A 27,068-nucleotide genomic window follows, 5' to 3' on the forward strand; every position below is an offset into this window, starting at 1 on the left:
ATGGTGAGGCGCTGGGAGTGCTGATCCCCTGCGTCCCACTCAGCTCTGGTTTCTGCCATTCTGTGTCTTCCAGTGTACCACTTCTTTGCACGGACAGGGGTGGGGCAGAAGGGTAAGCCAAGTCTGGCTTCTCTCTCTGCTACACGCTTTACACTCCACTTTTTGCTTCTGCCATGCCCCAATATTGTTGATTCAGGAATATTGCTTAGATCTACATATACAATTTGCATATATTAAATGGATTAGAAGTCATTCTGCACAAGCACCTGGGAATCTTGGTCTTGAATGAAGCTCGCCCTTTGCTGGGTGCTACAAAAAGGAAGCATAAAAATATGGTTCTTGCTTTAGAGTACTCAGGATTTAACTGCAAGGCAAGAGACAGCAGATGGAGACAATCTGTTGGGTAGATGAGTACAAAGAAACAGTGAGACAATACTGGCTGGCATGGCAGACAGTGGGGCTTAGCACAAGATGAGCCAAACTTGCTGGGGTTTTGTGCAGATGCTGGAAAAGAGGAGATCTCAGGAAGGATTTGGGAGAAGATACGGAAATTCTTGCATAGCTTTAGGGCTCTATCTTCTGCATGGTGACTCAGGCCAAGGATACAGATGTGGGGAGAAGTGGATCTTTGAAGCTGTCTGTATCATCCTCAGGCTGTTGAGAGGATGTTGTATGTGAGATATAGGAGAGGGTAGGAAAAAAGGAGCTGCTGGAGAGTGCTGAGTGAGAGTTGGGTGGATGAGAAGGAAGAATTGCAAAGGGCTTATCAGAGAGGCAAGAAGAAAAAGAGGATGGGGCAAAATGAGGCACAGATAAGAAGTGTGAAGGATGAGGAGGTCATGGTGGATTGAAAGGGCAGAGGATCTGGCGGATAGCAGTGTCTTTAGTGAGCCCAACGACTTGCATCTGGGAGAGGAGGACAGCATTTTCTCTGCCTGCCTTCATCCCATTTTGCTTGCAACCATCCTCAGGATCCCAACAGTTCCCCACTGAGATGACTTTGCCGCCACATCCCTGCCGCTTTCAGCATGTTTCCCAGGGATTTTTCAGTCTCTGCTGGAAAAGGCCTGGAGACCCCTCACGGAGAGCCAGCAGGCATTTTGCTTCAAAATGGTGAAAGGAATTTTAAAGGTGACCTGAGAATCGAATCAAAAATCCTCTTCTTCTTCTTTTTTTTAACTTGCTTTATGAATGCAGTAAATTACTCTTCACAGCCACAGACAATCAGCAAACAAAGCATGGTTAAATGCAGCAAAGTATGCTTACATTTGACAATAGCAGCAAGTGTATAAAGTGGGGGTAATGAGGTGCCGGAAAGAAATGCCGGGAGAGGATGCAGAGTCATTGTCGCTGAGGGTTTCTAAGAACAGGTTGGACAAACAGCTGTCAAGAAAGGTTTCAGTCAAGCTGATTCTGCCTGGCGGCAGGTGTTGCTCTATCTACATGACCTCTCCAGGTCCCTCCAGTCTTATGCTCAGTGATCCTGCGATGCTTCTGCTCCTTTTCTCATCAAAAATGTCAGGCCTGCTCTTCCATCCCTCAGCCAGAGCTGCTGCCTCTGCCTCTATAGAACAGGTTTATGAGCTTTGTCTTCTGTTCACTGGGGCTGACAGAATGGTAATTCGTAATAGTGTTCTATGTTTTTAACAGTTGCTACACATACAAGGGGATATATATGTATATACAGATACAAACAGGCAAAACATAGCATTTTAAAAGGGAAAGAATAAAAGTCATTGCCCTTTCTATCTATTTTCTCTATTTAGCTTATATTTCTTCCTTCCCAGTTGTATCAATACCCCATAAAACCTTGCAGGACAATGAATACTCAGATGTGAGACTAACTCCACCCCGAACAGTGTATCTGACTTCCTGCAACCAGGGTAAGGAGAAGGCAAAACGCACTGATGCTGTTCTGCGTTTTTCTTCTGTAGGTGTGTTTTAAAGGCAACTCAGGTGTCCCAACTGTTTTACCATGTCCTCAGGCATCAAAATTCATATTTATTTTCCCTGTCTCCTCCCTGGTGCTTTGTCCCTACAGCCCAAGCGAAACTATTCTATGACTCTATGATCTGTGGCCTCAGGGAATCACAGAGTAGAGGCTTTGTAAGTACCTGTGGGATTCTGTTTCACCAGCAGCACTTTTCCCAATCGCTGCCAAACTAAAGGAGATGAGAACATGGAAGCCAGCATTCTTCTCTCCATGGCTGCTACTGGGCTATTTTACCTTCTGCTTTTCTGAGCTGGTCCCCAAGGAAGATGGTGAGGTGTGCTGGCTGGTTTAATACCTGACCCCCACATCCGGTATAATACTTGACCCTCAAGTCCAGCAGGCACAGGGGAGATCTGCTGGCTTCCAAAGGTGTGAGGAGTAGGGCCAAACACAAACACAAGAAGTGATGGCTGAATTTAGGAGCTCACCATAACCCACTTTGGTGTTTGCTGCTCATCTGCAAAGCATAGGCAAACAAAAATAAGTCAGATGTCTGCATTGCTAGCGCAACCAAAATAAACCAGTTTCCCCCTAGTTTTCCTATAGAAAAGTGCACTGCTAATGGCAGAGGGGTGAGGAGTGACATTATGGCAGGGTGACATGTCCAAGTAACAGGGTGATACATCCAAGCAACAGTGACAATAGCAGGAGCCATCTCCAGAGAACAGCTCTGCCACGCTCTGGGTTCCCTTTCCCACTGACTGTCACAGGGAGGGACCCAGTGGCTTAGAAATTCTTTTCAAAGCCTGTCTCATGCATTTCTTTACAGAACTCCAGCACCTGGTTGAGCTCATCCATTATTCCTTCCAGCTGCTTTTTGCTGTGTCAAGGCCACAGCATTGAGTGGGCTGAATTTATCCCCCGAACACAAGCTGAGTTAAAGGGACAACTTGCCTGTTTCTTTTCTTACCCAGCCATTGACTCGGCCCAACATCTGCTCTCCTATTAACCTTCTCTGGCCTCAAAGCACTAATGATCTTTTATGACTCAAAGCATTACTAAAGCAGTTAGCATTCTATCAGCAACAACGGCGTTATGGGAAGACAAGAAAACCCTCCCGCTTTGGTCTACTCCTTTTGCTGTGGTGTAATTTGATTTGTGCATTAAAATCCAAAGGGACGGGAATATCCTGGAAAGCTCAGCAACAAGTAACGCAGGCATCTCTGTCACCAGGAAGGGATAATCAAAGGAGGTAAATCAAAGTGCCTTCTTCTTAAAAATCATTTTCCCTGCACCCCCATCGAGAAGCCAAGTGCTTTTAGTTAACTTTCCCTGTGGTGCTTTTGGGAATTACCTCAAATACTGCAAGATTAATTGTTTTGATTGGTTCAGTTGGGTTTTTTTTCCTACTCCTGGTCATGAATTGCTTTTTACCCACTGGTATGACATAGCATTGGAGCTTAATTGTAAGTAGCATTGTTACCTATGGATGCCATATGGCTGCACTACGCAATACTTACAAGGTTTGCTGCATTGTAAATACTGCAAATAAGCATGAAGCAGATGGAAGGGGCAACTGTTCTAGGGGCGAAATTCTCACTGCCTTCTCGCAGTAACAAGTCATGAAATGTGAGAAGGAATGTATTAAGAAGGACAAGAGGTGTTTTGAGAGATGCAGCTGTACTTTGCATGTGGTTTTGGTCCCCTTCCCACTGCAAAGAGAAAAAGAGAGGATTTCACTTTTCATTTACAAGGCATTTAGGGCTCTGCTGCTCCTGAAGGAACTAGAAGAAAAGTGCTATAGAGGGAGAAATGTGACAGAGCAGACAAAAGGTGGCCTTAAAATGGCATATTTGCTAGCACACAGATGCAGCCTGATGGGGAGCTCCCAGGTAGGAACATCTCCAGGCTCTTCTCTGACTGTGAACTCCCTTTGCTGGCATCTGTGCTGCAGAACGGGGCTCTGCAGACAAACCATGGGAACTAGAAGGCCAGGAGCCAGACTATTTCAAAGGGTGGCAAAGGAATTAAGGCTCTGGCTGCACCAACACAGAGCGGGGACTCAGCTGGTTACTGGACTCCCTGAGACCAGACCCAGGTTCCCAGCTCTGTGAAAGGGTAGGAAAACAAAAGCAAAGTGATTTGGACTTTTAAAGAAGCTTTCAGCTGAAGCTTTTACAGAAATGAAGCCATCAAAGGGTAAGAGAGGAAGTCCTTTCACAGCTAAATAACTGGTTAAAAGACAGGAAGCAAAGGGCTTCTTGAGGAAGAGAATTTACAGATGGGATATCCCAGGGACTGCACTGGGACCTGGCTGAGATAGCATATTCCCAAATCTTCTGAAGAAGGGATGGAGGACAGGATAGTAGATTGTACAGATTGGATACTGTATGATTGGAAATAAAGAGGGAAGAACAGCTGCAATGGCTCAACCAAATATTCATACAGCCCACTGCCTTTTGTACAACAGTTATCCTAACCAGAGTGTGAGGGAAGAACAAGGCTAAGGCAAGCAGTTCTGTCCCCACAGCTCTTCTCCAAGGCCCCAATACTTTGTAACCCAGGGACTTCCCAAGTCAGTGGTTACTGATAGGAGGTTATCTCCTCCTCCCCTCAGGAGATCTCTCTGCCACGGACTTGTCACCTTTCCCCATTGATTCGCCCTCTTAAACCCACCTAAACCTTCAGCAGTGATAATTTGTGGTTCTGAAGAGCCTCAAGCTAAACTACAGGCATCTCCTCTCTCTTGCTCCATGCTCGCCATTTATTAGCATCGTTTGATGCCCCCTAATGCTTGCAGCGGACAAGACAGTGGCAGGCTGGTGCATCCCCCCTCCAGGCCCCCAGGGACAGCCAGCACACCAGCACATTTCCCCTCTGCCTGGCAATACTTGTCTACATTATGAGAATCAAAGGTTACAAATGCTTAGGTGGGGCAATGAAACGGAAAGTGACAAAAAATGCAAATTTGGTTATGAGGGACAAAAAGCAATGCTAAGTAATGTGGATTTTTGTGGTTAAATTTGCTGCTACAACTCAGCTGCTAGCTGGGAACTGCTGTGGCTTGTTCTTTGAGAGAGACAAATTAATGTCCAGTAGCACTCAAATGTGCTAATAATGTAATAGGAAATGTTAAGAGAGTAATGGACCCCTCTGAAGTATCCCATTGCCCCGTGGCATATTATATCTGCCATATAATATGTCTGAACCTCTGCTACGGAGACAGGCTGAGAGAGCTGGGCTTGGTCAGCCTGGAGAGGAGAAGGCTCCAGGGACACCTTAGAGCAGCTTCCAGTGCCTAAAGGGCCAACAAGAAAGCTGGAGAGGGGCTTTTGACAAGGGCAGGTAGGGACAGGACAAGGGGGAATGGCTTTAAACTGACAGAGGGGAGATTGAGATGGGGTCTGAGTAAGAAGTTCTTCCCTGCCAGGGTGGTGAGGCCCTGGCACAGGTTGCCCAGAGAAGCTGTGGCTGCCCCATCCCTGGCAGTGTTCAAGGCCAGGTTGGACACAACTTGGATGCGGCTTGGAGCAACCTGGTCTGGTGGAAGGTGTCCCTGCCCGTGGCAGGGGTTTGGAACTGGGTGAGCTTTAAGGTCCCTTCCAACCCAAACCATTCTGGGACTCTATGATATAAACCCAGTGTGAAGCTGGCAAAAGGGTAAAGGGGGACACCTCTGGGCCAGGGATCGGGGGTAGCAAGTCCAGCTAGAGTCCAGACACTGGTGGTTAGTGCTGGGACCCAGCCCCATTTAGCACCTCCATTAGCGCTTGGGATGGTGGGTCCTGCTGCAGCGCAGGCACCTTGGCCAGGCTGACAGGGTGCTCACAGAGCGCAACCATGGGGGAGGCCAAGCCCTGCAGCGGGATGAACCCAAAGCACCGGGAGGCGCTGGCGCTGCCCAGCCGGAGCCCCTCAGCAGAAGGAAACGCTCCGCTGCGCTCCCCAGGGGATCAGAAGCTGCCTCCGCCCGTCCAGCAGGGGGCGCCGTTCGCCTCCTCTCAGCGCATGCGCGGAGCCGCAAGACCTCCCCTAGTCCCCGTTGCCGGAAGATTCCGTGTTCCCCCCGTGGCGGCCCTCCTGCCATGTTTGCGGAGCTGAACGATCTGCTGGACGCCTCCCCGCAGCGACTTGAGACGGTGAGAGGGAGTGATATGTGGAGGCAAGGGAGGAAGGAAAGAGCGGGGCTGCCGTGGCGGCCGTGCGGGCCCTCACGGGGGCTGCTGGGAGCTCCAGTCCGGGAGCCGCGCGGTGCATGCCGGGAGAGGCGGGGCACCGTGAGGCGGTGGCGGGAGCGCGGTGTGGTGGTCGTGGCCTAGGCCTCCACCGCGTCGTTAACGGGCGCTGGGTCCTCCTCTTCGCTCTGCCTGGTTTCCCCGTTGCTCCTCAGGGGTGAATGTCAGGTATCCGCCGCTGTATAGGGGCCGGGGCTTGTACCCGCAGCCCCTTGGTGTGTGTGTCTGTGCGTGGTCGCTGCCGTGTGGGGGATAACAGCAGAAGCGGGGATGAAAATTGGTACCCAGCGCTCCTCCGGGCCCTGTGGTGTGCTCTAGAGGTTCCTCTGTCTTCAGCCCCCTCAGTTAATTCAGTTCACCCATGTAGGTGTTGTGGTAATGGAATCTGCGCTGTAACTAAATGCCTTTGCCCTGCATAAGGTCTGTGAGGCACTTCAGGTAAAAAGTTAATAAAATACAAGTGTGTTTTACATCACTCTCTTTCCTGATAGGAATTAGCACAGTGAAAGCAGGTTTGGGATGATAATTTATTTTCTATGTCCGAGTTTACCCCTGTATTTCCCTATAAAGTTTATGGTGGGAGTAGGGCAAGTGCTCCCCTCAGCTGGAAAACACTGGTGGGGTGTTTTTGGTGCTCAGAGGGCTGGAGCACTTCTATGGAGACAGGCTGAGAGAGCTAGGCTTGTTCAGCCTGGAGAAGAGAAGGCTCTAGGGAGACCTTAGAGCAGCTTCCAGTGCCTAAAGGGGCCCCAAAAGAAAGGTGGAAACGGGCTTTTGATGAAGGGCTGTAGGGATAGGACAAGGGGGAATGGCTTTAAACTGACAGGGGAGATTGAGATGGGATGTGAAGAAGTTCTTCCCTGTGAGAGTGGTGAGGCCCTGGCACAGGTTGCCCAGAGAAGCTGTGGCTGCCCCATCCCTGGCAGTGTTCAAGGCCAAGTTGGATGGAGCTTGGAACAGCCTGGTCTGGTGGAAGGTGTCCCTGCACATGGTAGGGGTGATAGAACTGGATGGGCTTTAATGTCCCTTCCAACCCAAACCATTCTGGGAGTCTATAATTCTATGATCTGGCCATGGGTTGCTGGAAATCAACATCCTGTTGTGCTTAAAAAACATCAGCCCTTTGTGAATCTCTTCTTCCCATCTCCACCATCCTGATTTCTGCATCTCCACAGTTGGCTTATGACATCTTCAAAGTGCTGACAAACGCCTTCACTGCAGGGCTGGCAGGTGGATGCCGCCTGTGTGGGCGTATCTGACATGTCACTGCTGAATGCTGGTGACACCCGCTACTGCCCTGCCAAGGACTTTGGCAGTTTCCAACAAGTAGCTGCAGCTTCTGCCGTGTAGCCTGCAGGTGGAAAGAGCCTGACAGCAAGAGGGAACGGGCTGGGGCAGGTGGATGAAGGGACTACAAGAAGGCTTTGCCTTTGCAAGTGCTTCATCCCCAGCAGCATCTTTCTGGGCTTGAGAAGGACATGAGGAAGGGGGAAGAGAATTGCACTGAGCATCCATGGTGGAAAATCGGGGGCTGTGGGTCTTCTCCCTGCCAACAAACTAGGTCCTGATGGGGGGCCAGGGCTTACCAGCTCCTCAGCAGCATTCCTTTTCCCTGGCAGCCAGGGAAGGCTTCCCACCACCCAGACCCCCATGGATCTGTTTGCTTCCAGCCAGCTGCTAAACAATTTGATCAGCCTGGTCTGTGGGGATGTGTGCAAGAGCTGCATGGACTTTGGAAAGCCTCGCAGATTCCTGCTGGCTTTGCATGCCTTCCTCCGTGTGTCAGCATGGGTGGTAGGTCCCCCATTCCTGTATTTGTGGCCTGTGTCTGGAGTTGGTAAAGGCTTTGGAGCAGGTCTGTAGCCAAAGGCTGTGGAGAAGTTAGTGGGTTTGGGTTGCTCGAAGAATGACTGTCAAAACTATCAGCAAGAGCAAATTTAATAAGATATATAAAGGCATGACTTAACAGAATTTGATTGCGAGGTTCACTCTATTACTTACTACGTGGATGAAGTGTATAAAGAAAAAATCAAGGCAAAATCCAACTAAAAATCTCTGATACAGAGACCAAAGGTACAAGAGGTAGGGAAGACTCTCATGTTGAGTCATAAGTTTTAAAACAGACCCCTTTGCTTTCTAAACTCCTGAAAGAGCAGAAGTGTATCTGGATCCAGTCTTAGTCTTAGACTTGGTCAGCAGTTTACGTGTAAAGGTTTAGAAGTTTCCCCACAGAGGGAATTCGTACACAGTTTCCGTTTAGCAATATTTTCCAGTTTTGAGGTGGATCTTACAAAGTTTGAAAACAGAATTTACTGCCATTGCTATAACAATCTGTACACACATACCTAACAACATAAGGCTAGCTGTTAAAAATTTCTCTTGAGAGTCAGTGAAATATGTCCAATGTCTCAGCATATCTCAGTGGTTGAGTCTCAGGGTTGAGTCTCAAGGAGTGGAGGAATGTCAGCCCAGGTCCTGTCTTTCACTGACAGGCCTCTGATTATAGCAAACTTGAGCTTTTGTGACTTCTGAGAGGCATCCTCAGAGGGAGATGCTGGTTGCTGCCCACTGTGAGCTGAGAGAGCTCATAGGGTCTCATTTAGGACTACTCTTTATAGGTTCACAACATAATTGGCTTTAGTCGTTAATCAGGTTTCTATCCTGGATGCAACCAAGTCGGTAGTTACTAGAAATAAATAATACTCTGGCGACAGTGGTACCATTCCATTTGGGCTATGATCAAGGGAAGGAGTATTCTGAGGCTGTCAGGGGACTCTCGTGAGAACCACCCTGAAGTCCTGCATCCAGCTCTGGGGCTTCCAACATAAGAAGGACGTGGAGCTGTTGAAGTGAGTCCAGAGGAGGCCATGGAAATGCTCTAAAGGCTGGAGCACCTCTGCTGCGGGGACAGTCTGAGAGAGCTGGGCTTGTTCAGCCTGGAGAAGAGAAGGCTCTAGGAAGACCTTAGAGCATCTTCCAGTGCCTAAAGGGGCCAACAAGTAAGGGGCTGCCCCATCCCTGGCAGTGTTCAAGGCCAGGTTGAATGGGGCTTGGAGCAGCCTGGTCTAGTGGAAGGTGTCCCTGCCCATGGCAGAGGTTTGGAACAGGATAAGCTTTAAGCTCCCTTTCAACCCAAACTATTGTGGGATTCTATGATTATCCCTGCTGTCAGCTCCCACCTTGGCCAGAGAACAGAAGTCCCTGGTATGGTCTGTACCTCCCTCCTTAGCTGTGACAGAATACCTGGTATGGTCAAGTGACACTTCACTGCCCAACTGATTACACAAAGGCCAAGGCTTGTGGGAATTCCTGAAATCATAGATCAGCCAAGAGGATTGGGATGGGTGGGAGAGAGATGTGCCATCACACAAGCAGGATGCAGGAGTTTCCTGGATCTGTTGCCTCCCTTCCTCGCTTTTCTCCTTCCCTCTCTTCTTTCTTCCCTCTTTCCTTCTACCAGCTGTACTTTGGTGCAGCTGCTGCCTTTGGAGATACTTGGTTTTGACACTTCCACTCCTGTTTAACTGGCATCTGAAGTGTCAGAAAGGGAGAGGTTTTGAGTGCTACCTGAGCACCTGCAGTGTGACAGCAAAGTGAGGGTTGACAGGATTTAAGGGTTTGTAACTGGAAGATTTGTAAAGCAAAATAATGTGTGCTCTGAATGATAACATCCTGCTGTGTTCTGCAGAGGAGAGAGCCTTTGGAGAGTTAGCAGGTGGGGGAGGGGACTCAGTGTCTGCTCTTGAAGGGGGCCATTGTGCGGAAGAGGGATGTTGAAGAGGATGGAGTTGTGCAGAAGATAAACCTCTGAACACTTGAGCTTGTGCTGTTTGAACCCAGAGACTCCTCCAGGCTTGGCCATGGAAGGTACATCTCAGTTTGCTGCTCACTGGGGTGGTGCCTCTAGTTACTGTAATGGCCACAGAACCTAACCCCTTTTTCTGGGTGGGAAAGACCTTTCTGGCTAAGGCAGAGCGCCACTTCTCTACCCTGGCTTCTGCTTTGCATTCTCTGCAGCCGTGTTCAATATTTGCTGTTCCATTAACACTGCTTTTGGTTTTGGGCAGTGGGGAGTTAACTCTGATAGATGGCTTGTGAATTGCCTATGGGTATATTGCTTGTTGCTGTAAAAGACTTTTCCTTCTAATAGATTGGAAAAAAAAGTGCATTGATAAGTTCTTTGTGATTAAAAGCAGCCCTTCTATGATTTGTATTGATTAAAGAAATATCTTGACTAAGGTTTTAATGGAAACAAATGCCTTGATGAGGCTGGTACTGATAACAAGCATGCACTGATGAACTGAATTAATTTCCTGTGTGATCAAAACAAGGTATATACTTTGGGCAGAGAGCTCTGCTCCAGTACACATATTCTGAGGATACTGTTTTCTGCTCTGAACATGGCATGTTTGAGGTAACCCTGGAACAGGGGACAGGGAGAGTGGTCTGGGGACAGGAGAAGCTGCAGCTGTAGCAGGGCTGCCATTTTAAATGCTCAGGTGATACTGCCCGTGGCAGTAGGAGAATGGACAGGGAACAGTGGGTGGCTGTTGTCCGCCTGCCATCTATGCCACTTGAAGCAGAAGGAGGTGGAAATGGCTCCCAGCCATTCATGATGATGGTGTCCAGCACCACGTGCATGAATACTTGGTGTACTCTGCACCAGCTGCGTGTTTTCGTGTGAGGAGGTGGTTCTTGGTGGGCACAGAGCACGGTGGTCTCAGCATAGCTCAAGGGCTTTCAGCTGGTGGCACGTCTTTTGGAAAGCATTGAACTCAACAGCTTCTGATGCTTTCCTGTGGGCTGTGTCTGGAGGAATCGCTGGCATCCCTCTTTAAACGGCTGGGTAGCTGTAGTTCTGCTTGTCCTCTTCTTTCTCTGACTAGTAACCTGCAGAGTGTTCCCATGCCTGAGCAGAAATCTTGTCTACCAAGATGGAACCATGAGCAGTTTGTGCCTGGTGTTCCTGTTAAGTTATTTTGCTGTTTCTTTTTCAGGGTAAGTTCACACTTCTGCGAGACACCAGAACAGATGGCAGCTTCCTGGTGCACCATTTCCTCTCCTTCTACCTCAGAGGTATGTCAGCAGCAGGACTCTCCAAGGCAAAGGTTTGCCTTTGCCATCTCCTTGGAGGTTCCTTCAGTGTGAAGTGTTTCTATGTGAGCAGAGGGTGGTTCTGCAGAGCGTGAGACATCCTCAGATTAGTGCAAAGCTTTGGGATCAGGATTTATGGATCCCAGTCCTGACTTGTTCTTGAGAATTGTTCTGTGTCTTTTGTTACATCCCATAATGTCTGTGTACCGTGTTTCATCATTAGTGCAGTGAATGTTGTAAGTCGCAGGGGCATTTGACAGTAGGAGCTGACGGCAATTCCTTCACTAGCTAGGTGTTTTATAATGTAATTACAGCTATCAGGAACAGCTAACAAATAGATAAGCTGGTAGTGAGTAGAGAAACAAAGAGCCTGGCAAGTTGCCTAATTGCTTTTCTGCTAACAGTTTCACCTGTGAGTAACCTACCAGCCCCTGCAGAGTGGGTGCTGGACTCACAGACTTTTCCAGCTTTCTTCTGGCAAAGCAGCAAGCCCAGCAAATCTGGTACCTATAAGACTTGAAACTTAGCTCAGAGTGCTACGCAGAGAGCATCCTGCCCCCCATAACTGCCACATCCTCAGCTATAGCTTTATCCCATTTCAAAAAAATTGTTTTACTTAATGGAACAGTGTGAACTGCAGGAAGACCTGTGGAGAGCAGGTTATTGACAGTGTGAACAGTTCAAAATCATCAAATTCTAGATTGGTTTGGGTTGGAAAGGACCTTAAAGCTCCCTGAGTTCCACCCCCTGCCACAGGCAGGGACACCTTCCACTAGACCAGGTTGTTCCAAGCTCCATCCAACCTGGCCTTGAACACTGCCAGGGATGGGGCAGCCACAGCTTCTCTGGGCAGCCTGTGCCAGTGCCTCACCAGCTTCACAGGGAAGAACTTCTTCCTCACATCCCAACTCAGTCTCCCCTCTGTCAGGTTAAATCCATTCCTGCTTGTCCTATCCCTATAGCCCCTTGTCAAAAGCCCGTTTCCAGCTTTCTTTTTTGGGCCCGCGTAGGCACTGGAAACTGCTCTAGGGTGTCCCCAGAGCCTTCTCTTCTCCAGGCTGAACAAGCCCAGCTCTATCAGCCTGTTTCTATAGCAGAAGTGCTCCAGCCCTCAGCATTTCTGTGGCCTCCTCTGGACTCTCTCCAACAGCTCCATGTCCTTCTTACATTGGGGCCTCAGAGATGGACAGAGGGCTGTGGGGTGGATTTCAGCAGAGTGGAGCAGAGGTGGAGAATCCCCTCCCTTGACCTGCTGGTCACGCTGCTGGTGATGCAGCCCAGGACATGGTTGGTTTCTGGGCTGTAAGTGCACACTGCTGGGGCATGGTGAGCTTCTTATCACCCAACACCACCAAGTCCTTCTCAGGGCTGCTCTCCTCAATCCAGTCTCCCCCAGCCTGCATTTGTGCTTGGGATTGCCCTGACCCATGTGCACAACCTTGCACTTGGCCATGTTGAACTTCATGATGTTGTCACTGTCCCACCTCTTGCTGTCCAGGTCCCTCTGGATCCCATCCCTTCCCTCTAGTGTGTCGACTGCACCACACAGCTTGGTGTCATTGGAAACTTGGTGATGGTGCTCAATCCCTCTGTTTGTGATGCTGGCAAAGATGTTAAACAGCAACAGTCCCCTAAGCAATGCCCCTCATCACTTGCCTGCACTTGGGCATTGAGCTGTTGACTGCAGCTCTTTGACTGCGACCACCCAGCCAATTCCTTATTCTCTGAGTGGTTCATCCATCAAATCCATGCCTCAAAGGGACAGCCCTGCCAAGGCACTGCCTCAGAGTCTCCCCACATCCCTTTGCTGCTCTGCTGCTTGTTCCACTTGAAATCTATGTCCTGCTTTCTGGCAGGGGGAAACAACTAATGGTTTTGTTCATACACAAACCATAACATCAGGTTGTCACATTCTAGGTTTTCCAAAATCATGTTTAAGTGTCAAATTTGCTTGTTCTGTGTGTTTTTCCAGTCAAGGTCACTTGCTCTCTGAGAGCCAAAATGGGGATTTTTGGCACATCACTGGTTTCAGTAGTTCATGTCACGGTCAGCCATTGGCCTCTTTGCAGTAATACCAGCAAACAGTGCCAGGAGATCCCTGGGCAAGGTGGCATGAGACAGAAAAGGGGCCTCCTACTTTTCTATGTAATTTTTTCTTGTTCTTTCCTTTTCCTTTTAAACTTAACATTTTCCCTAATGTAGAAATCCTATAGAAAGGTGAAAATTGAAAGCCCAGCCATGAGCAAGCGACCTGTCTCACTTCAAGGACTTTCCAGACAGATCGGTAGCCTGGCTGCTGTGTATTATGTTCTTTGATAATGGCAGCTTGCAAATTTGAAATGATAACGTGTCTTTTTGTCTTCCCTCCCAGCTGGCTGTAAGGTTTGCTTTGTGGCACTGCTGCAGTCCTTCAGTCACTATAACATCATAGCACAGAAGCTGGTAAGTCTGTTTGTGTAGGCTAATAATTACAGGTGCAGGGAGTTTCTGTTGGATGGAAAGAAATGAGAACAGGAATGGGAATTGCATGTGAGCAAATGTTTCCAGATCTTGATGGGGACATCAGGAGTGGTGCTCCTGCTGTAGGAGAGCACTTCTCACTGGAGAAGGGATGTGGCATAGGGCGAAAACTTAGCTGTAAGATTCACTGCAAGGGCCCCACTGGGCTCTGCCCTAGAGAGGGCAGAAAGCTGAACGGCTGCTTGCTTTCTTTGTGCTTAGAAATGTTTTCTGGAGATCAGTATTCCCCAGGCAGGCCCAGACTAGTAGATGTAGTTTCATTAGTGCTCTGGGGAGAACAGTGCCATGGTGTCTGTGTCCTATGGGCCTCTCTCTGCACCTGCAGGATGCACCAGCTGTACGGCATGGGAGCTCCTGAGGTGACTTTATGCTCTGTCCTGTGGTTAAGTTGTGATGAAGTGCATTCAGCTGAATCCACTGTAGATTCAGAAGAACACCTGTATGCCTCTTTGTGCCTGTGGGCCAAGCCATCAGTTTGAGCCATCTGAGGAGCCACAAATGCTGAGTGTGTTCGAATGGATTTCCTTCCCTTGGTGAGTCAGGCAAGGATTATGTGTATCCTGAAATGAGGAAACAGGGAAACAAAGTAGGCAGGGTTATTCCCAGTATCAGCAAGTCAGCCTGAGCTCTGGCTTTAAACTGCAGTTCTCGGTTTTTTCTGCAATGCCCAGATGTGGAATACTCTGGTTGGGAAGTCCAGGTGATCTTCCAGGTCTGAAGGGGTAGGTCTTGAATTAGTCCTCCCTCTGGTTCTGCTGGAAATCCCAGCAATGCTGCTGCTTATAAAGACTTACAGGTGCTGAAGGACCAGGTGTTGCAATAACAGTTTATTTCCCACTGTAAATGGGGGTTGAGTTTTGGTGCTTGCTAAGCAATTGCATTTTATCTACTACTCAGCTTTTACTCTGTAAAAGGAGATCAATGGTCTGAGAGCTCAGACCTAAGTTAAATAAAAGAACAGAATCATATAGAATCCTAGAATGGTTTGGGTTGGAAGGCACATTCAAAGCTCACCTAGTTCCAGCCTCCTGCCATGGGCAGGGACACCTTCCACTAGACCAGGTTGCTCTAAGCCCCATTCAACCTGGCCTTGAACACTGCCAGGGATGGGGCAGCCACAGCTTCTTGGGGCAACCTGTGCCAGGGCCTCACCACCCTTACAGGGAAGAACTTCTTCCTCAGATCTCATCTAAATCTCCCCTCTGTCAGGTTAAATCCATTCCCCCTTGTCCTTTCCCTACCTGCCCTTATCAAAAGCCCCTCTCCAGCTTTCTTGTGGGCTCTTTAAGTATTGGAAGGCTGAGCAAACAAAGCATTTCCACGTGGAGCTTTAACTCACAGCAGATACTCAACATGTGATTGCCCAGTGGAGCAGATTCCCTACTGCTGAGCAAACTAGCCTCTTCAAGCACTGAATAGTTCTCCCCTTTGTGTTGCAGAGAGGAAAAAATCTTGGGGGGAACTTAAGAGGGACAGGAAATGGGACAAAGCCACCAGTGTAGGCAGGAGATTCAGCTGTTAGGTATGGGATCCTTGCCTGCTCTAAAAGCAGAATCATGTTTGTTGGTGTGTTTCCTAATGTGATGAAATTTCCTGGTGCACAGCTTGTGTGTGTGCTTTTAATAGGTGCTGTTGTCATCTCCCTTGTGGAAGAGTCTGAGAAGGGAGAGAACATGAGGATTAGCTGCAGCACATGTGCAATGCAAATCAAAATCATTTGCTGGCTGATGCTTCAACAGAAATGTTACTGACATGAAGGGAGGTGGTAAGAAGAACAATACAGATTGCCCAGGGGAGTGCAGAGAGGTGATTAAATTTGCCACTGTGGTGAGCTGTCCCTGTCCTGTTGGTTTCAAGTCTGAGTCAGTCTTACATTAGAACTTCACAGGTGCCCGTGTGGTCTATTGTGAATTCTTCCTGAGCTCTGAGGATTTGGAGGTCGTAACATCAGTTATTTATATCTGTCTGAGTTTTCATAAGGTCTTTGCTTTAATCCTTTTTTTTTGCCTAAATGAACACATCAGGCTCAGTAAAGGTGGTTTTTAGCAAGGTCATGTCACTCTTAAACTTGCTTAAGAATTTGCTGCTGTAGATCTCTAGTGAAGACCAGCAGGGATGTCATCTACATGGCTGCAGTAAACCCCAATTCTGGGCAGCATGCTGAGCTGAGTCATGCTGCAGTTAGGTGAGCTGCATGCCCTGCCAGATTACCATCCGCTGTCTTCCCACTTCTTCCTTCATGACAAGCTGCTTGGCTCTCTGTGTTGGCCTGGAGAGTTGCACTGGACCAGGCTGTAGTTCCTCCAAAGAACCTGTCCAAGGGGAGCTTTGCGGAGACTTTAGAGCAGCTTCCAGTGCCTAAAGGGGCCAGCAGCAAAGGTGGAGAGCGGCTTTTGACAAGAGCAGGGAGGGACAGGACAAGCAGGAATGGATTTAAACTGCCAGAGGGGAGACTGAGATGAGATCTGAGGAAGCAGTTCGTCCCTGTGAGGGTGATGAGGCACTGGCACAGGTTGCTCAGAGAAGCTGTGGCTGCCCCATCCCTGGCAGTGTTCAAGGCCAGGTTGGATGGGGCTTAGAGCAACGTGGTCTAGTGGAAAGTGTCCCTGCCCATGGCAGGGGGTTGGAGCTAGGTGAGCTTTGAATGTCCCTTACAACCAAACTATGCTGTGATTCTGTGATTCCTAGGTTAAATCTCCCATGCATAATCATTCTTGGCAGGAGATTATGCACTTCCGAAAGACTGCAGTTGGAAGAACTTCATACCTTAGCAATGCTCTTGTTTCTGCTCGGAAATGGATGGTCCCGCACCTGAGAAGAAGGGTCCTGGAACTAGGGTCATATTCTGTGATCCTTACAGTGATGTTTGGTAGATCTGGTCCTTGTAGTACCTGGTGTATATATAAATATACTAAGTACTTACACACCGTTGAAGTAATGCTTGCCTTACATGCTCTTCCACACAGTGTTGCTGGGTCTTACCAGGCTAGAACCACCTCCTTATGTGTTAGCTAAGTGCAGTGGTGTATTTTTACTTGCAGGAAAAAGCTTCTCTGGATTTTTGTGCCTGTACTGCCTCTGTAATACTGGCTTCACAGTTTTCCTTTTTTTGCAAATCCTGCTCTTTTCATGAACATCTGCACTTATTTTTGAGGTACAGTTAATGTTATTTGCTATGTCCTTGTAGAGAATATGCTGGGCCACAGTGGTAGGAAGACTAATGGCACAAGGGCTGCTTGCCAGGTTGGTGTTCCCACCCTCATTTGTACAGTGTTTTGTTTTGAAGGAAAAACATACTTATCCCCATTTGGTCTCCCTCTTGCCTGTTGCCCTCTCTCCTGCCCCAGCACTGAGCTCACACATCACCTGGTCACCTCTGCTTGCCCCTGCATGTAGTTGTACTAGAGAAGGGACCTTGGTCAGTTGCCTGGTCACAGGTGGTCACACTTTGTACCCTGGCTGTGTTTGCTGTTGGAGCTAATGACCGTTGCCTCACATGCTCCATTACTAGTTCTCTTTTCCAGATATTTTGCTTTCCCTAATGAATTGGCTCATGGTGAGCAGTGGTTCTGTTTTGAAGGGATGTCACTGCTGGCAGGCCGGAGGGCCACTACGCTGCCTGGCTGGCAGCATCCCAGATGGATGAGAACAGTTGTGCTCCGTCATGGTGCTCGCAGCTCCAGTCATGCTGAGCTGCTGTTTCAGAAGCATTTCTGGGCTTGATGGGTACATGACAGATTGCCAGAGATAATGTTTGTGTGCTCCCAGCCATAATGGAGCGTGGTGCTGTGGGATAATGAAAGCTTTCAGGGCTGCTTAATGCATGCTGTTTGGATGTTCTGCAGCACCGTGGCTCTGCAGCAGGAATGTGTGTAGTGTCTATGGCAGTCAGGAAGGTGGCCGTTGGCCATTTTGAGTGCTTTTTCCAGTGTCTTCAAGCTGTCCTGATGCTTCCTGTGCTGCTTCCAGAGGTTACTAGCTGTGAGACAAGCAGAAGTTTGCTGTAGAAGATGACTGCAGTGGGGCGCATCCAGGTCTCCATCCAATGCTGTCTCTCTGGGACCTGGTTCCCCACTTGGAAAATGAGACTGGACTTGCTGGGTCCACCCAGGAACATTGTGACATGACACTGAAGAGATCAAATTCCTGGTCTTATGTATGAGCACACTGCCCTTGGCTGCCTTCCTCTCATGCTGCAGCCCTTCTCTCTGTCATCAACAGTTTTCTTGCTGATCTGAGGTATAGAGAATTTTTGTGTGCCAGAAGAAATGGCTGAAGCAAAGTTAAAATCAGTTTCTGAGTTATTGACATTAATAGTGAGTTTAGTCACTGCTGTAGCAAAGTATTTCAAGGGTGCGGACTCCAAAAATTCACAAGGGGATGAGGTTTGTGAGGCTGTGGTGCTGCCCAGCCCCACTTTATGGCATGTCAGGTATTTGCCAGCCGTTCCTTGCTCCTGGCCTGCTGCATAAAGATTCTTCTGTCTTTGGCTGGAAAGTTTTCCATCGTGTGTGTTTGCAGTTGCCCACGAGGCTTCCCTTAGCTCTCCATTCCTGCCCTGCTTTCTGGCATGCTTTTAGTGAGCAAATATCACCTGCAAAAGCTAAATCCCTCTGCCTGCAGCCCACATCTGCCTCTGCTGGGCTTGGGGCTGGTGGGAGGTATGGCAGGGAGAGCGAAGGGTCCTGCACTCCCCAAGAGTCTCATTCCTGGGAATTACTGCTCCTGGCTTGCCTGGGAGAAAAGAGAGGAGACAATTTGGATTAGATGAGGCAAGGGTTTGCTGCAACGCTTGCTGGTTAATGCTGTTCATTGAGAAGATGCTTGAAAACAAAAGGGATATGTCCAGAAGTGCTGGCTGGTGCCATGCCTGAGGCTCTCCTTCCCTGATTTGCATGGCAGGTGGGATCACTTTCCTCCCAGAAGCATGTGTGGAAGACCAGGAAAAAGAAGGGCAAGCTCCGGGCTGATTAAAAAACTGTATCTCAGGTGGGCACATGTCAGACAGCCTTTGCTAGTTGAGGATGCTTGTCAGAGTATCCCCTGGCCACAGTGGAAGATGTTGCCTCTGATCCATTGTTTCCTGATTGCTGTAGACAGTGTTTTCTGGCACCAGCTCTGATGAAAGGATCTCTCCTCCTTGAGTTTCAGCTGGGAAGGAAAGCAATGGAAATCTTTTCTTTCATGAGTGCTGAATGTGTGGCAGCTGATAAGCCTTGCAGGAGCTGTGGGTTAATCTTGCTGTAAAGGCTCTCTTCCTTATCCAACCAGACCCCCTCTCTGGAGGTCCTCGTGTGGAAATGCCCTGACAAAGCAGCTGAGCGCAGCCTTTTGTAGGGATTGTCTCACTGATCAGATGTTTAAAGTGTGGCTTTACAATAATTTTATATATATGTGTATATATATATATATAAAGAGAAGAAAAGAGCTTTAAAATGTTGGCACTTACATATTCATATTGGAATAACAGGAAGATTGAGCAGCTGAAATATGGAAGTAGAAAGCAGTAGGCAGAAGTGGACACATCGCTTTCCTGCCTTTCCCTCTTGTGTGGGAGCAGAGAGCCCAGTGGCTCTCAGGAGTGTCATGAGGACTCGGAAATGCTTGGGAAACTTCCAAGGTCTTTTCAAAAGAAGGTGTTGGGACAGTGCCAAGCACAGCTCTCTCTGTTCAATGCTTTAACATCATGGGGGAGTTGCTGCTTCGAACCTTCCTCTTGCTGGACGACTCAGACTCTGGGCTTAAATGTCCTGCAGCTCCCAGCACAATTGCTTAGAAAATAGGCAAATATCTGCATTTTCTGTGATGCTTAAGAAGTTCCTGCTGGTGTGTGCTCCTTCAGCATTCAGGCAGAAGCCAGTCCTAGCTTAAGGCAAGGGCTCCTGCCCTGAGACTTCTGTTCCTGGCCAGTCCCGCTCAGCTACCCTCTTCAGAGGTTTCAGAACCTCACAGCATCCTGGAGGGACATCTTCTCTCAGGGGATATAGGAATTACTTTCTCAGGATCCTTGTTTCCCTGTTCACCAGTTCTGCCTGTCAAGCAATACTGCATCGAGCTAAACCTTCCTGAACTGTCTTTAAACCATCTATCTCACCATCTTGTCCACCTACCTGCTGCATTGCGCAACAGCCCTATTTACAGGCTGCTGAGACACTGTGAATCTTGGCATTAATGCTCCTTGGTTCCATTTTAAGAAACAACAGTCCTGTTGTGAAATGTGGGAAGCAACCCACACCAGAAAGCCAAGCACATTTGCACTTCTTCCTGCTGGGAAATGCACAGTTTGGCTGAGGTTCTAAGATAGCGCTCATGAGATAACTTTGTATGATCTTGTCACTAATAGGTACTAAATTTTCCCCTGAAAGGTGGACTGACACCTGGTAAGCTGAGGATCTATACAATAGTTGGCAAAAGTAGCCTTTACTGATGAAGGAAAGAAGGATGAGAGAGGAGTTCATGACCTAGGTCTCTAGTTGGGGTCTTCAGCGTCTCTGCTGCAGCTCTGCCAGGGCTTTCTCTATTGGAGCTGGATGTGCCCAGCACATGGCTCTCGAGGTCAGTCTCATGATCAAGCAGGGCTGAAAGGAGGAAATCTCAGCTTGAGTTTGAGTCATGACCTGCTGTGGATGGAGCAACAGACTTCACTCATAAGAAAGAACTATCAATATATTTATTGATATAAAACAGCGATTTGACAAAGTTTAATAATAAATACTAAGCTCACAGAAATGAGATTTAGATATTAGAAAGAAGTTCTGCCCTGTGAGGGTGCTGAGGGCCTGGCACAGGTTGCCCAGAGAAGCTGTGGCTGCCCCATCCCTGGCAGTGTTCAAGGCCAGGCTGGATGGGGCTTGGAGCAACCTGGCCTAGTGGAAGATGTCCCTGCCTGTGGCAGGGGGTTGGAACTAGATGAGCTTTAAGGTCCCTTCCAACCCAAACCACTCTGATTCTATGAAATACAACAGTGATTTAACAAGATTGAATGGCAAGGAACGTTTGAGTGTTTACTACATGGAGACCCTCCCATTGAGTCATGAGGTTCAGAAGTGACCCTCTTGCTTTCTAAACTCCTTCTGAGAAAGGAGTGTAGGTGTTCAGACTTCATCTCAGTCTTGGTCAGTGGTTTATGTCTAGAGGATTATATATGCACAAACTTTTACATCACGTAAGATTTCAATGTGTAGTATGTTGTTAGTCACTTACCGATAATCTGTTGTGGCAAAGAATCTTTCAGCCTCAAGGAGTAACCTTTTCCAGGGGAGACCATGGCATGCAGCCAGGTGCTATGTAGTAGAGCTCCATGGGCCCTGGGCTGCCTACTAGTTACAGGGCAAGATAATTGATTCATAGTCATGTTTGCATCCCAGCTGCAGAAGTTAGTTGTTTGTTTTGCAAACTTGGCTCCAGTCAGCCCTTGACCAGTGGTTAGGGGGCCAAGTTGCACAGCACGTTGGCTATCATGCTGTTACCTGTCTCCCTGAATCCACTTTGAGTCAGGTGCAGCCATCACAAGCAGACCAGCACTGGTGGTTATCGCTTGAGCAGAGCTACAGGAAATAAAGATTGGGTTGTAGGGGTGGAAGAAGCACACCACCACATGGCCCCAGGCAGTTTGTCACAGTCTCTCCTCCTTCTCCCAGGTAGGGTTAGGAACCCCAGCCTACCCAGTAGGGTAGGAACCCCAGCCGTGCTGCTTTCTCCTGGGTTTTGTGCAAGTGTTGGGGTGCCTGGCCCACAGCATTCTCTAGATCTGAGCTGTGCCTTGCTCAGGTGCTTGTGTTGTGCCAGGGAGTGTTATTGCCACAGTAATGGAGACACTGAAAACCAAAGGCTTTCACCCCCCCAAGAAGGGAGGGCAAAGAAATTGCTCATAGCAGGGTCCTTGGGGCAGCTTGTAGCAGTTCCAGGATGCTTGAACTCCAAATCTCAGTGGTGATGTTTTGTTAATCTCCTGGTGAAATGCAGGAGGACAAATGTGTACACCACTGTGTATGTAAGTAACAGACCTGCCTGTGTCATCCCCTGCACAAGACTCACTGAAGCATTGACTTTATTAGCGCATTTAGATAAGGCTTGATAAAAATTGGCTGTTGATCGCTTGGTTCTGTTTGCACCATTTCTTCAAAGCTGTTTGCTCTGCAACATGATGTTTTCCTCTCTCGAGGGAGTCAGTCTGACAGCTGCCAAAGAACGGGGACAGCTTGTCTTCTTGGAAGGCCTCAAGTCCTGCCTTGACCTCTGGTTTGGAGAGCAGGGGGAGCAGTCGGGACAGCCCAGTCCTCTTCAGTTTATAAGGTAAACCTGACCAATTGGACCAGGCTCTTTTTGGGCTTCCATCTGAGGCCCAAGGACCTGTTAGCTGCACGCTCAAGTAAAGGGAAATGCCATCACCATGCACATTGCTGTGCTTGCCTGGCCCTGCCTCTCTCTGCTGCTCGAAGAGGGATTCTGTCCCCTTTCTCCAGCATTTTAGAGCGATTTTGATCCCTATCCCCATTGCCAAGCATGTTTTAGGTCTAGAGAAAATCTGTTTCAGCACTAAACAGGTTTGTGTCAAATAAAAGTCCAAGAAGCTTTATTCCTTTTTTAATTGTGTTGAGTTATATTCTCATCCAGAAGAACAGTGCTGCTTTAATCATGCTGGCTTTAATTTTTATTTCCACTTCACTTTCTCCACCCGCTTCACTTTTTCCATGTCCTTGATGATTTGATAGAAAACTATCCACTGAGGGCTGTTAAATTGGCAAATACCAGCTTCAGGGCAAGGACTGCCATGTACTTGGGGTGTCCATGGATGCTTCTGGCCCTCTGCTGTTTCAAACTCATGCTGGGGTGGATGGGCTTTTAGTGAGAGTGAGGGCAGGCACGGAAACCCTGTAGACCCCTGTACTGTGGGACCATGTGTAGCCCTTTGGGTCTGGGAGAGTGAGTGTGGCAGGATCAAGCTCAGGACAAGCTTGAGAAGTGGGCCCATGAGAACCTCTTGGTGTTCAACAAGGCTAAGTGCAAGGTCCTGCACCTGGGTCAGGGCAACCCCCGCTATCAGTAGAGGCTGGGTGATGAAGGGATCGAGAGTAGTCCTGGTGAGGACTTGGGGGTGTTGGCTGATGAGAAGCTCCCCATGACCCGGCAGTGTGCACTTGCAGGCCAAAAACCAACCGTGTCCTGGGCTGCATCACCAGCAGCATGACCAGCAGGTCGAGGGAGGGGATCTTCCCTCTCTGCTCTGCTCTGGTGAGACCCTCCCTGCAGTGCTGCATCCAGCTCTGGGGCCCTGACATAAGGATGTGGAGCTGTTGGAGCAAGTCCAGAGGAAGCCACAAAGATGCTCTAAGGGCTGGAGCACCTCTGCTATGGAGACAGGCTGAGAGCTGGGCCTGTTCAATCTGGAGAAGGCTCCTCTCTCTAGGGGAGACCTTAGAGCAGCTTCCAGTTCCTAAAGGGACCAACAAGAAAGCTGGAGAGGGGCTTTTGACAAGGGCAGGTAGGGACAGGACAAGGGGGAATGGCTTTAAACTGACATAGGGGAGATTGAGATGAGGTTTTAGGAAGAAGTTCTTCCCTGTGAGAGAAGATGTTGGTTCCAGTGGCTGAGGGGGACATGCAGGGCATGTGTGGGCCACACCCTTTGAAACCTCCTTCTTCTCTTCCAGCAAGAGCACTTCTGACCTCAAAGCCTTGTTTGACTTCGTCCAGGTGTCCCTGACTCCTGCCAGCAGTGACTCCTGGAAGGGCCCTGTGCTGCTGGTGGACGACCTCAGTGTCCTGCTCAGCCTGGGTGCCACGCCGGTGGCCGTGCTGGACTTCATCCACTACTGCAGAGTTGTGGTGTGCTCCCAGCTGAAGGTACTGCTCCCTCTGCATGCAGTGTCCTGTATGCTATGCGTACGGAAGAGCCTCTGGAGCACAGCTTGGCTTTTTTTCTTTCTCCACCTGTGCATGATGAGGTTTTGAAAGGCTTTGGCCATCCAAGAAATTCCAATTATTGCTCTAGGGCCACTCACCGGGAGTTGTTAGCCCCTGAAGTACCTGTGTAGGGTCCTTTACAACTGGTTTCCCAGGAGTTGCTGCCTAGAGAAGAGCTGTGCCTGATGTGTGAGCAGGGATTTGAGGTGCAAAATAGTGTTTATTATAGCTCCTGACTCTCTAGAGATCTCTGCTCACACCTGTGTTTGTGCGCATGTGGGAGAGCAGGGAAGGAAATGGGTTACAAAGGTAGCGAGAGGCTGATGAGTCTCCCAAGGGACAGAAACGAAGGTCCACTCAGAAGGCACCTGAGTATTTGCTTCCACCAGTCTTCACTGTTGCTGAGTGTTGCACTGGCTGGTTTCTAAGGGCATATGAACAATGCAGCACTTCTACAAAGCTCTCCTGAGCTATGTGCTAACTTCAGAGAGCATTGCAGCCAAAAATCTTTACAGTCACATCCATCCGTTGCTATTTACGTTGCAGCATCCCCCACCCTGGCCACTTCTCTCTCTGCTTGAGTGAGAAATAAAGTATATGGTGTCAGGTTTTGTTCTTCTGCACTTCATATGGTGCCAGGGTGTTTGTGCTGTAAATGCTGACAAGGGATGTTCTGCTTGCTGAGAATATTTACCTCCAAAACAGCTAAAAACGATGATAAATCACACTAGCACATTTCTGTTTCTGTCTAAGAAAGTTCTGAAGCTTCAAAGTACATTTTAATTGACTGGGAATTTCATGTTATTTTAAGTCTTTGGTGACCTGCATGGGCTGAGGCAGAGACTCTTGGGATGTATTTTTAATGAGTTGGTGGTTCTTTGGGGGGGCATTTTGCTTCTTGTGAGAGCTGTGAAGCTTTGAGCATTACAGCTCTGGCTGCATCCATTTAGCCATGTCTCTATGTAGCTGTTCTGAATTCATTCAGTTGCCATTAGTGTGGCCTGATGGACTGGTTTAACTAGACAGCTATCTCGTAACAAAGGCTTGATGTATTTTTAGGCTGCATGTTATATATATATATATATATATATATATATATATATATACACACAGTATAGGGATAGCAACCTGTTTCAGAGTTTTATATATGTATCTGCTGTTTATATTCTCTGTGGACTTAGCTCAGAACCAGCTGCTGTGCTGGGGATGTCTAAGTAGCTTAGCACGGCATTTCACAAGCTCTCATTGCTGTCTCCTCTTCCTTACCCTGATTAGGGATTAGGAATCAGCCAGGGGCTCATCTCTGCCTGGTGCTCTCATTCCAGGGCAACGTTGTGGTGCTGGTTCACAGCAATGAGGATTCTGAAGATGAGGAAAATGAACTGGTTGTGAACTCCCTGTGTCATCACAGTGACCTGATCCTGTGGGTAGAGGGGCTGGCGACCGGCTTCTGCAAGGATGTTCACGGGCAGGTAATGCATTGGAGAGCATGGAGAGGTGGCACATGGTAATGTCACATAAAACACTGCCTGCAGGCCCAAGGGTGGGTGAGACATGTTCTTTCTGCCTCACGGGAGACAGTCCATGCTGCAGCATGGTTAAGGACTAACAAGCAGCCTTGTTGCAGTGACTAGGATGTGCTGGAGCAGCTGGGCTCTTTTGGCTGGGACTGCTCCCACAGGGGTAGTCAGGGACATCCTGCCACCTGGGGACTCCCCCATCTGTGGAGGCTGGAAGGAGTTTATATGGCAGCTGCAGTGCAGGCTGTATCGCACCCCATGGTGATGGCAAAGAAGAATACCCATTCCCTGGGAAGCTGCCTCAAACTGTCATAGAATCACAGAATGGGTTGGGTTGGAAGGGACCTTAAAGCTCATCCAGTTCCGACTAGACACAAGGCTATTGTGTCAGTGGATCTCAGCCTGGCCTGTAGTGATTGCTTCTGGGCTGGGAGGGCAGCTGGGTCACTGGGGCCTTGTTACTCTATTTCTCTAGTCAGGGGCTGCCAGCAAAGGGACTGGTTACAGGCAGGTGTGACAGGTTTTTAATCAGTAATCCTTCTGATTTCCCTTCCCTGCAGGCCAGCAAGAGGCATTGAGGGGCGAGGGTGCTGTGACTGGGATAGTCAAAGGGATGATATACCTATTCCTTTCCCTTTGCAGATTAAAATAACTAGGAGAGTGTCCTTGGAGCTGACGGGGGAGCAGGATGTTGTCCAGATCTACCAGTACAAGATCCAGGACAAGAACGTCACTTTTTTTGCTAGAGGGCTGTCAGCTGCAGTCCTGTGATGCTGCGATACAGCACAGTGCTGCAAAAGCAATGCGGAGCAAGGCTGGGGAGGCCAGTACATGCCACCAAACCAGCCCGGCTGCTCCACCAGCACCTTCCAGGAGCAGTGCAGCAAACTGACCCAGGAGGGAAGCTTAAACGTGTGTTGAACTGCATGCCAACGAGGGGATTAGCCTGCCCAGAGCTTGCTGCAATCCCTTTGTCCTCCCACCCTGTTCCCAACATATGTAGGCCAAGAAAAGTGCACATACTTGCCAGAATGGCCCTTACAGCGTGTAAATACAAGCAGGAGGGATGCCCCTTGGGCTGGGCGTGCCTCACCTTTTCCGGTGTGTTATGGCATGGCAGTGCCAGGCACCGCTGCTTGGAGGGATCACCCCACCCTCCAGCTGGCGTTTAATGAGATGACACAGAGAGGGTGGAGACAGGGATGGTCTGGGAATGTGTTGCAATTCTTACCTTTCTCCCAGCTCTGGCACAGGAGAAAGATTTGCTCAACTTGCATCTTCCACAGCATTGACTGAAAAAATCAATAGCTGTGTGTACAGCCCCTCACCTTGCTGCGGTGAGACCCAGACCTTGCTTAGTTGATCCCTTGCTTTGTTAAGTTACTTCCCTCTTTTCACGTGAAACTCCCATGCCATGTTGTCCCATCCCTGGCAGTGTTCAAGGCCAGGTTGGACAGAGCTTGGAGCAACCTGGTCTAGTGGAAGGTGACCCTGCCTGTGGCAGGGGGTTGGAACTGGATGAGCTTTAAGGTCCTTTCCATCCCAAACCGTTCTATGAGTCTATGTGTGTCAGCTTATCATGCAGCTTCCCAAGCTCATCTTTGGCTTTAGGTGATGGATGGACACTTGTACATGAGCCTCGGTCTCAGCCACTGCTTCCATGGTACAAATCATGACTAGCAGTTCTATGACCTGCCTGTAGTGAAGCATTACTGGGGGCTAATAAACACTTATCGTAGATAAAGGGTACAGTCATCATGTAATTATAAATCACTGCATGGGAAATGCTACCCACAGGCTCCTTGGCAGGGGAGAGGAATGGGCATCTGAACACAGGTGAGGAGATAGATTTGGATCCCT

The 27,068-nt window shown here is 48.8% G+C and overlaps 1 protein-coding gene across 3 annotated transcripts; it reads left to right on the forward strand.

Moving 5' to 3' along the window:
• Window positions 1-5,941: 5,941 nt before the first annotated feature.
• Window positions 5,942-26,963, forward strand: ELP6 (elongator acetyltransferase complex subunit 6). 3 transcript variants are annotated; one of them, XM_062603954.1, is made up of 7 exons: window positions 5,942-6,072; window positions 11,166-11,244; window positions 13,634-13,704; window positions 21,947-22,077; window positions 23,436-23,628; window positions 25,014-25,160; window positions 25,851-26,963. In XM_062603954.1, exons 1-7 carry the CDS (start codon window positions 6,019-6,021, stop codon window positions 25,977-25,979), a joined length of 804 nt encoding a protein of 267 aa, XP_062459938.1. In that variant the 5' UTR covers window positions 5,942-6,018; the 3' UTR covers window positions 25,980-26,963. The 3 variants fall into 3 exon arrangements, with proteins under 3 accessions (XP_062459938.1, XP_062459941.1, XP_062459939.1); XM_062603957.1 differs by lacking the exon at window positions 21,947-22,077 and having other exon boundaries at window positions 23,479-23,628; XM_062603955.1 differs by lacking the exon at window positions 13,634-13,704 and having other exon boundaries at window positions 5,953-6,072.
• Window positions 26,964-27,068: the final 105 nt, after the last annotated feature.

Source organism: Pezoporus occidentalis, unplaced genomic scaffold (assembly GCF_034315485.1).
Source record: "Pezoporus occidentalis ecotype Australia unplaced genomic scaffold, CSIRO_AGI_Poc_V1 ctg82, whole genome shotgun sequence".
NCBI classification, from domain to species: Eukaryota; Metazoa; Chordata; class Aves; order Psittaciformes; family Psittacidae; genus Pezoporus; species Pezoporus occidentalis.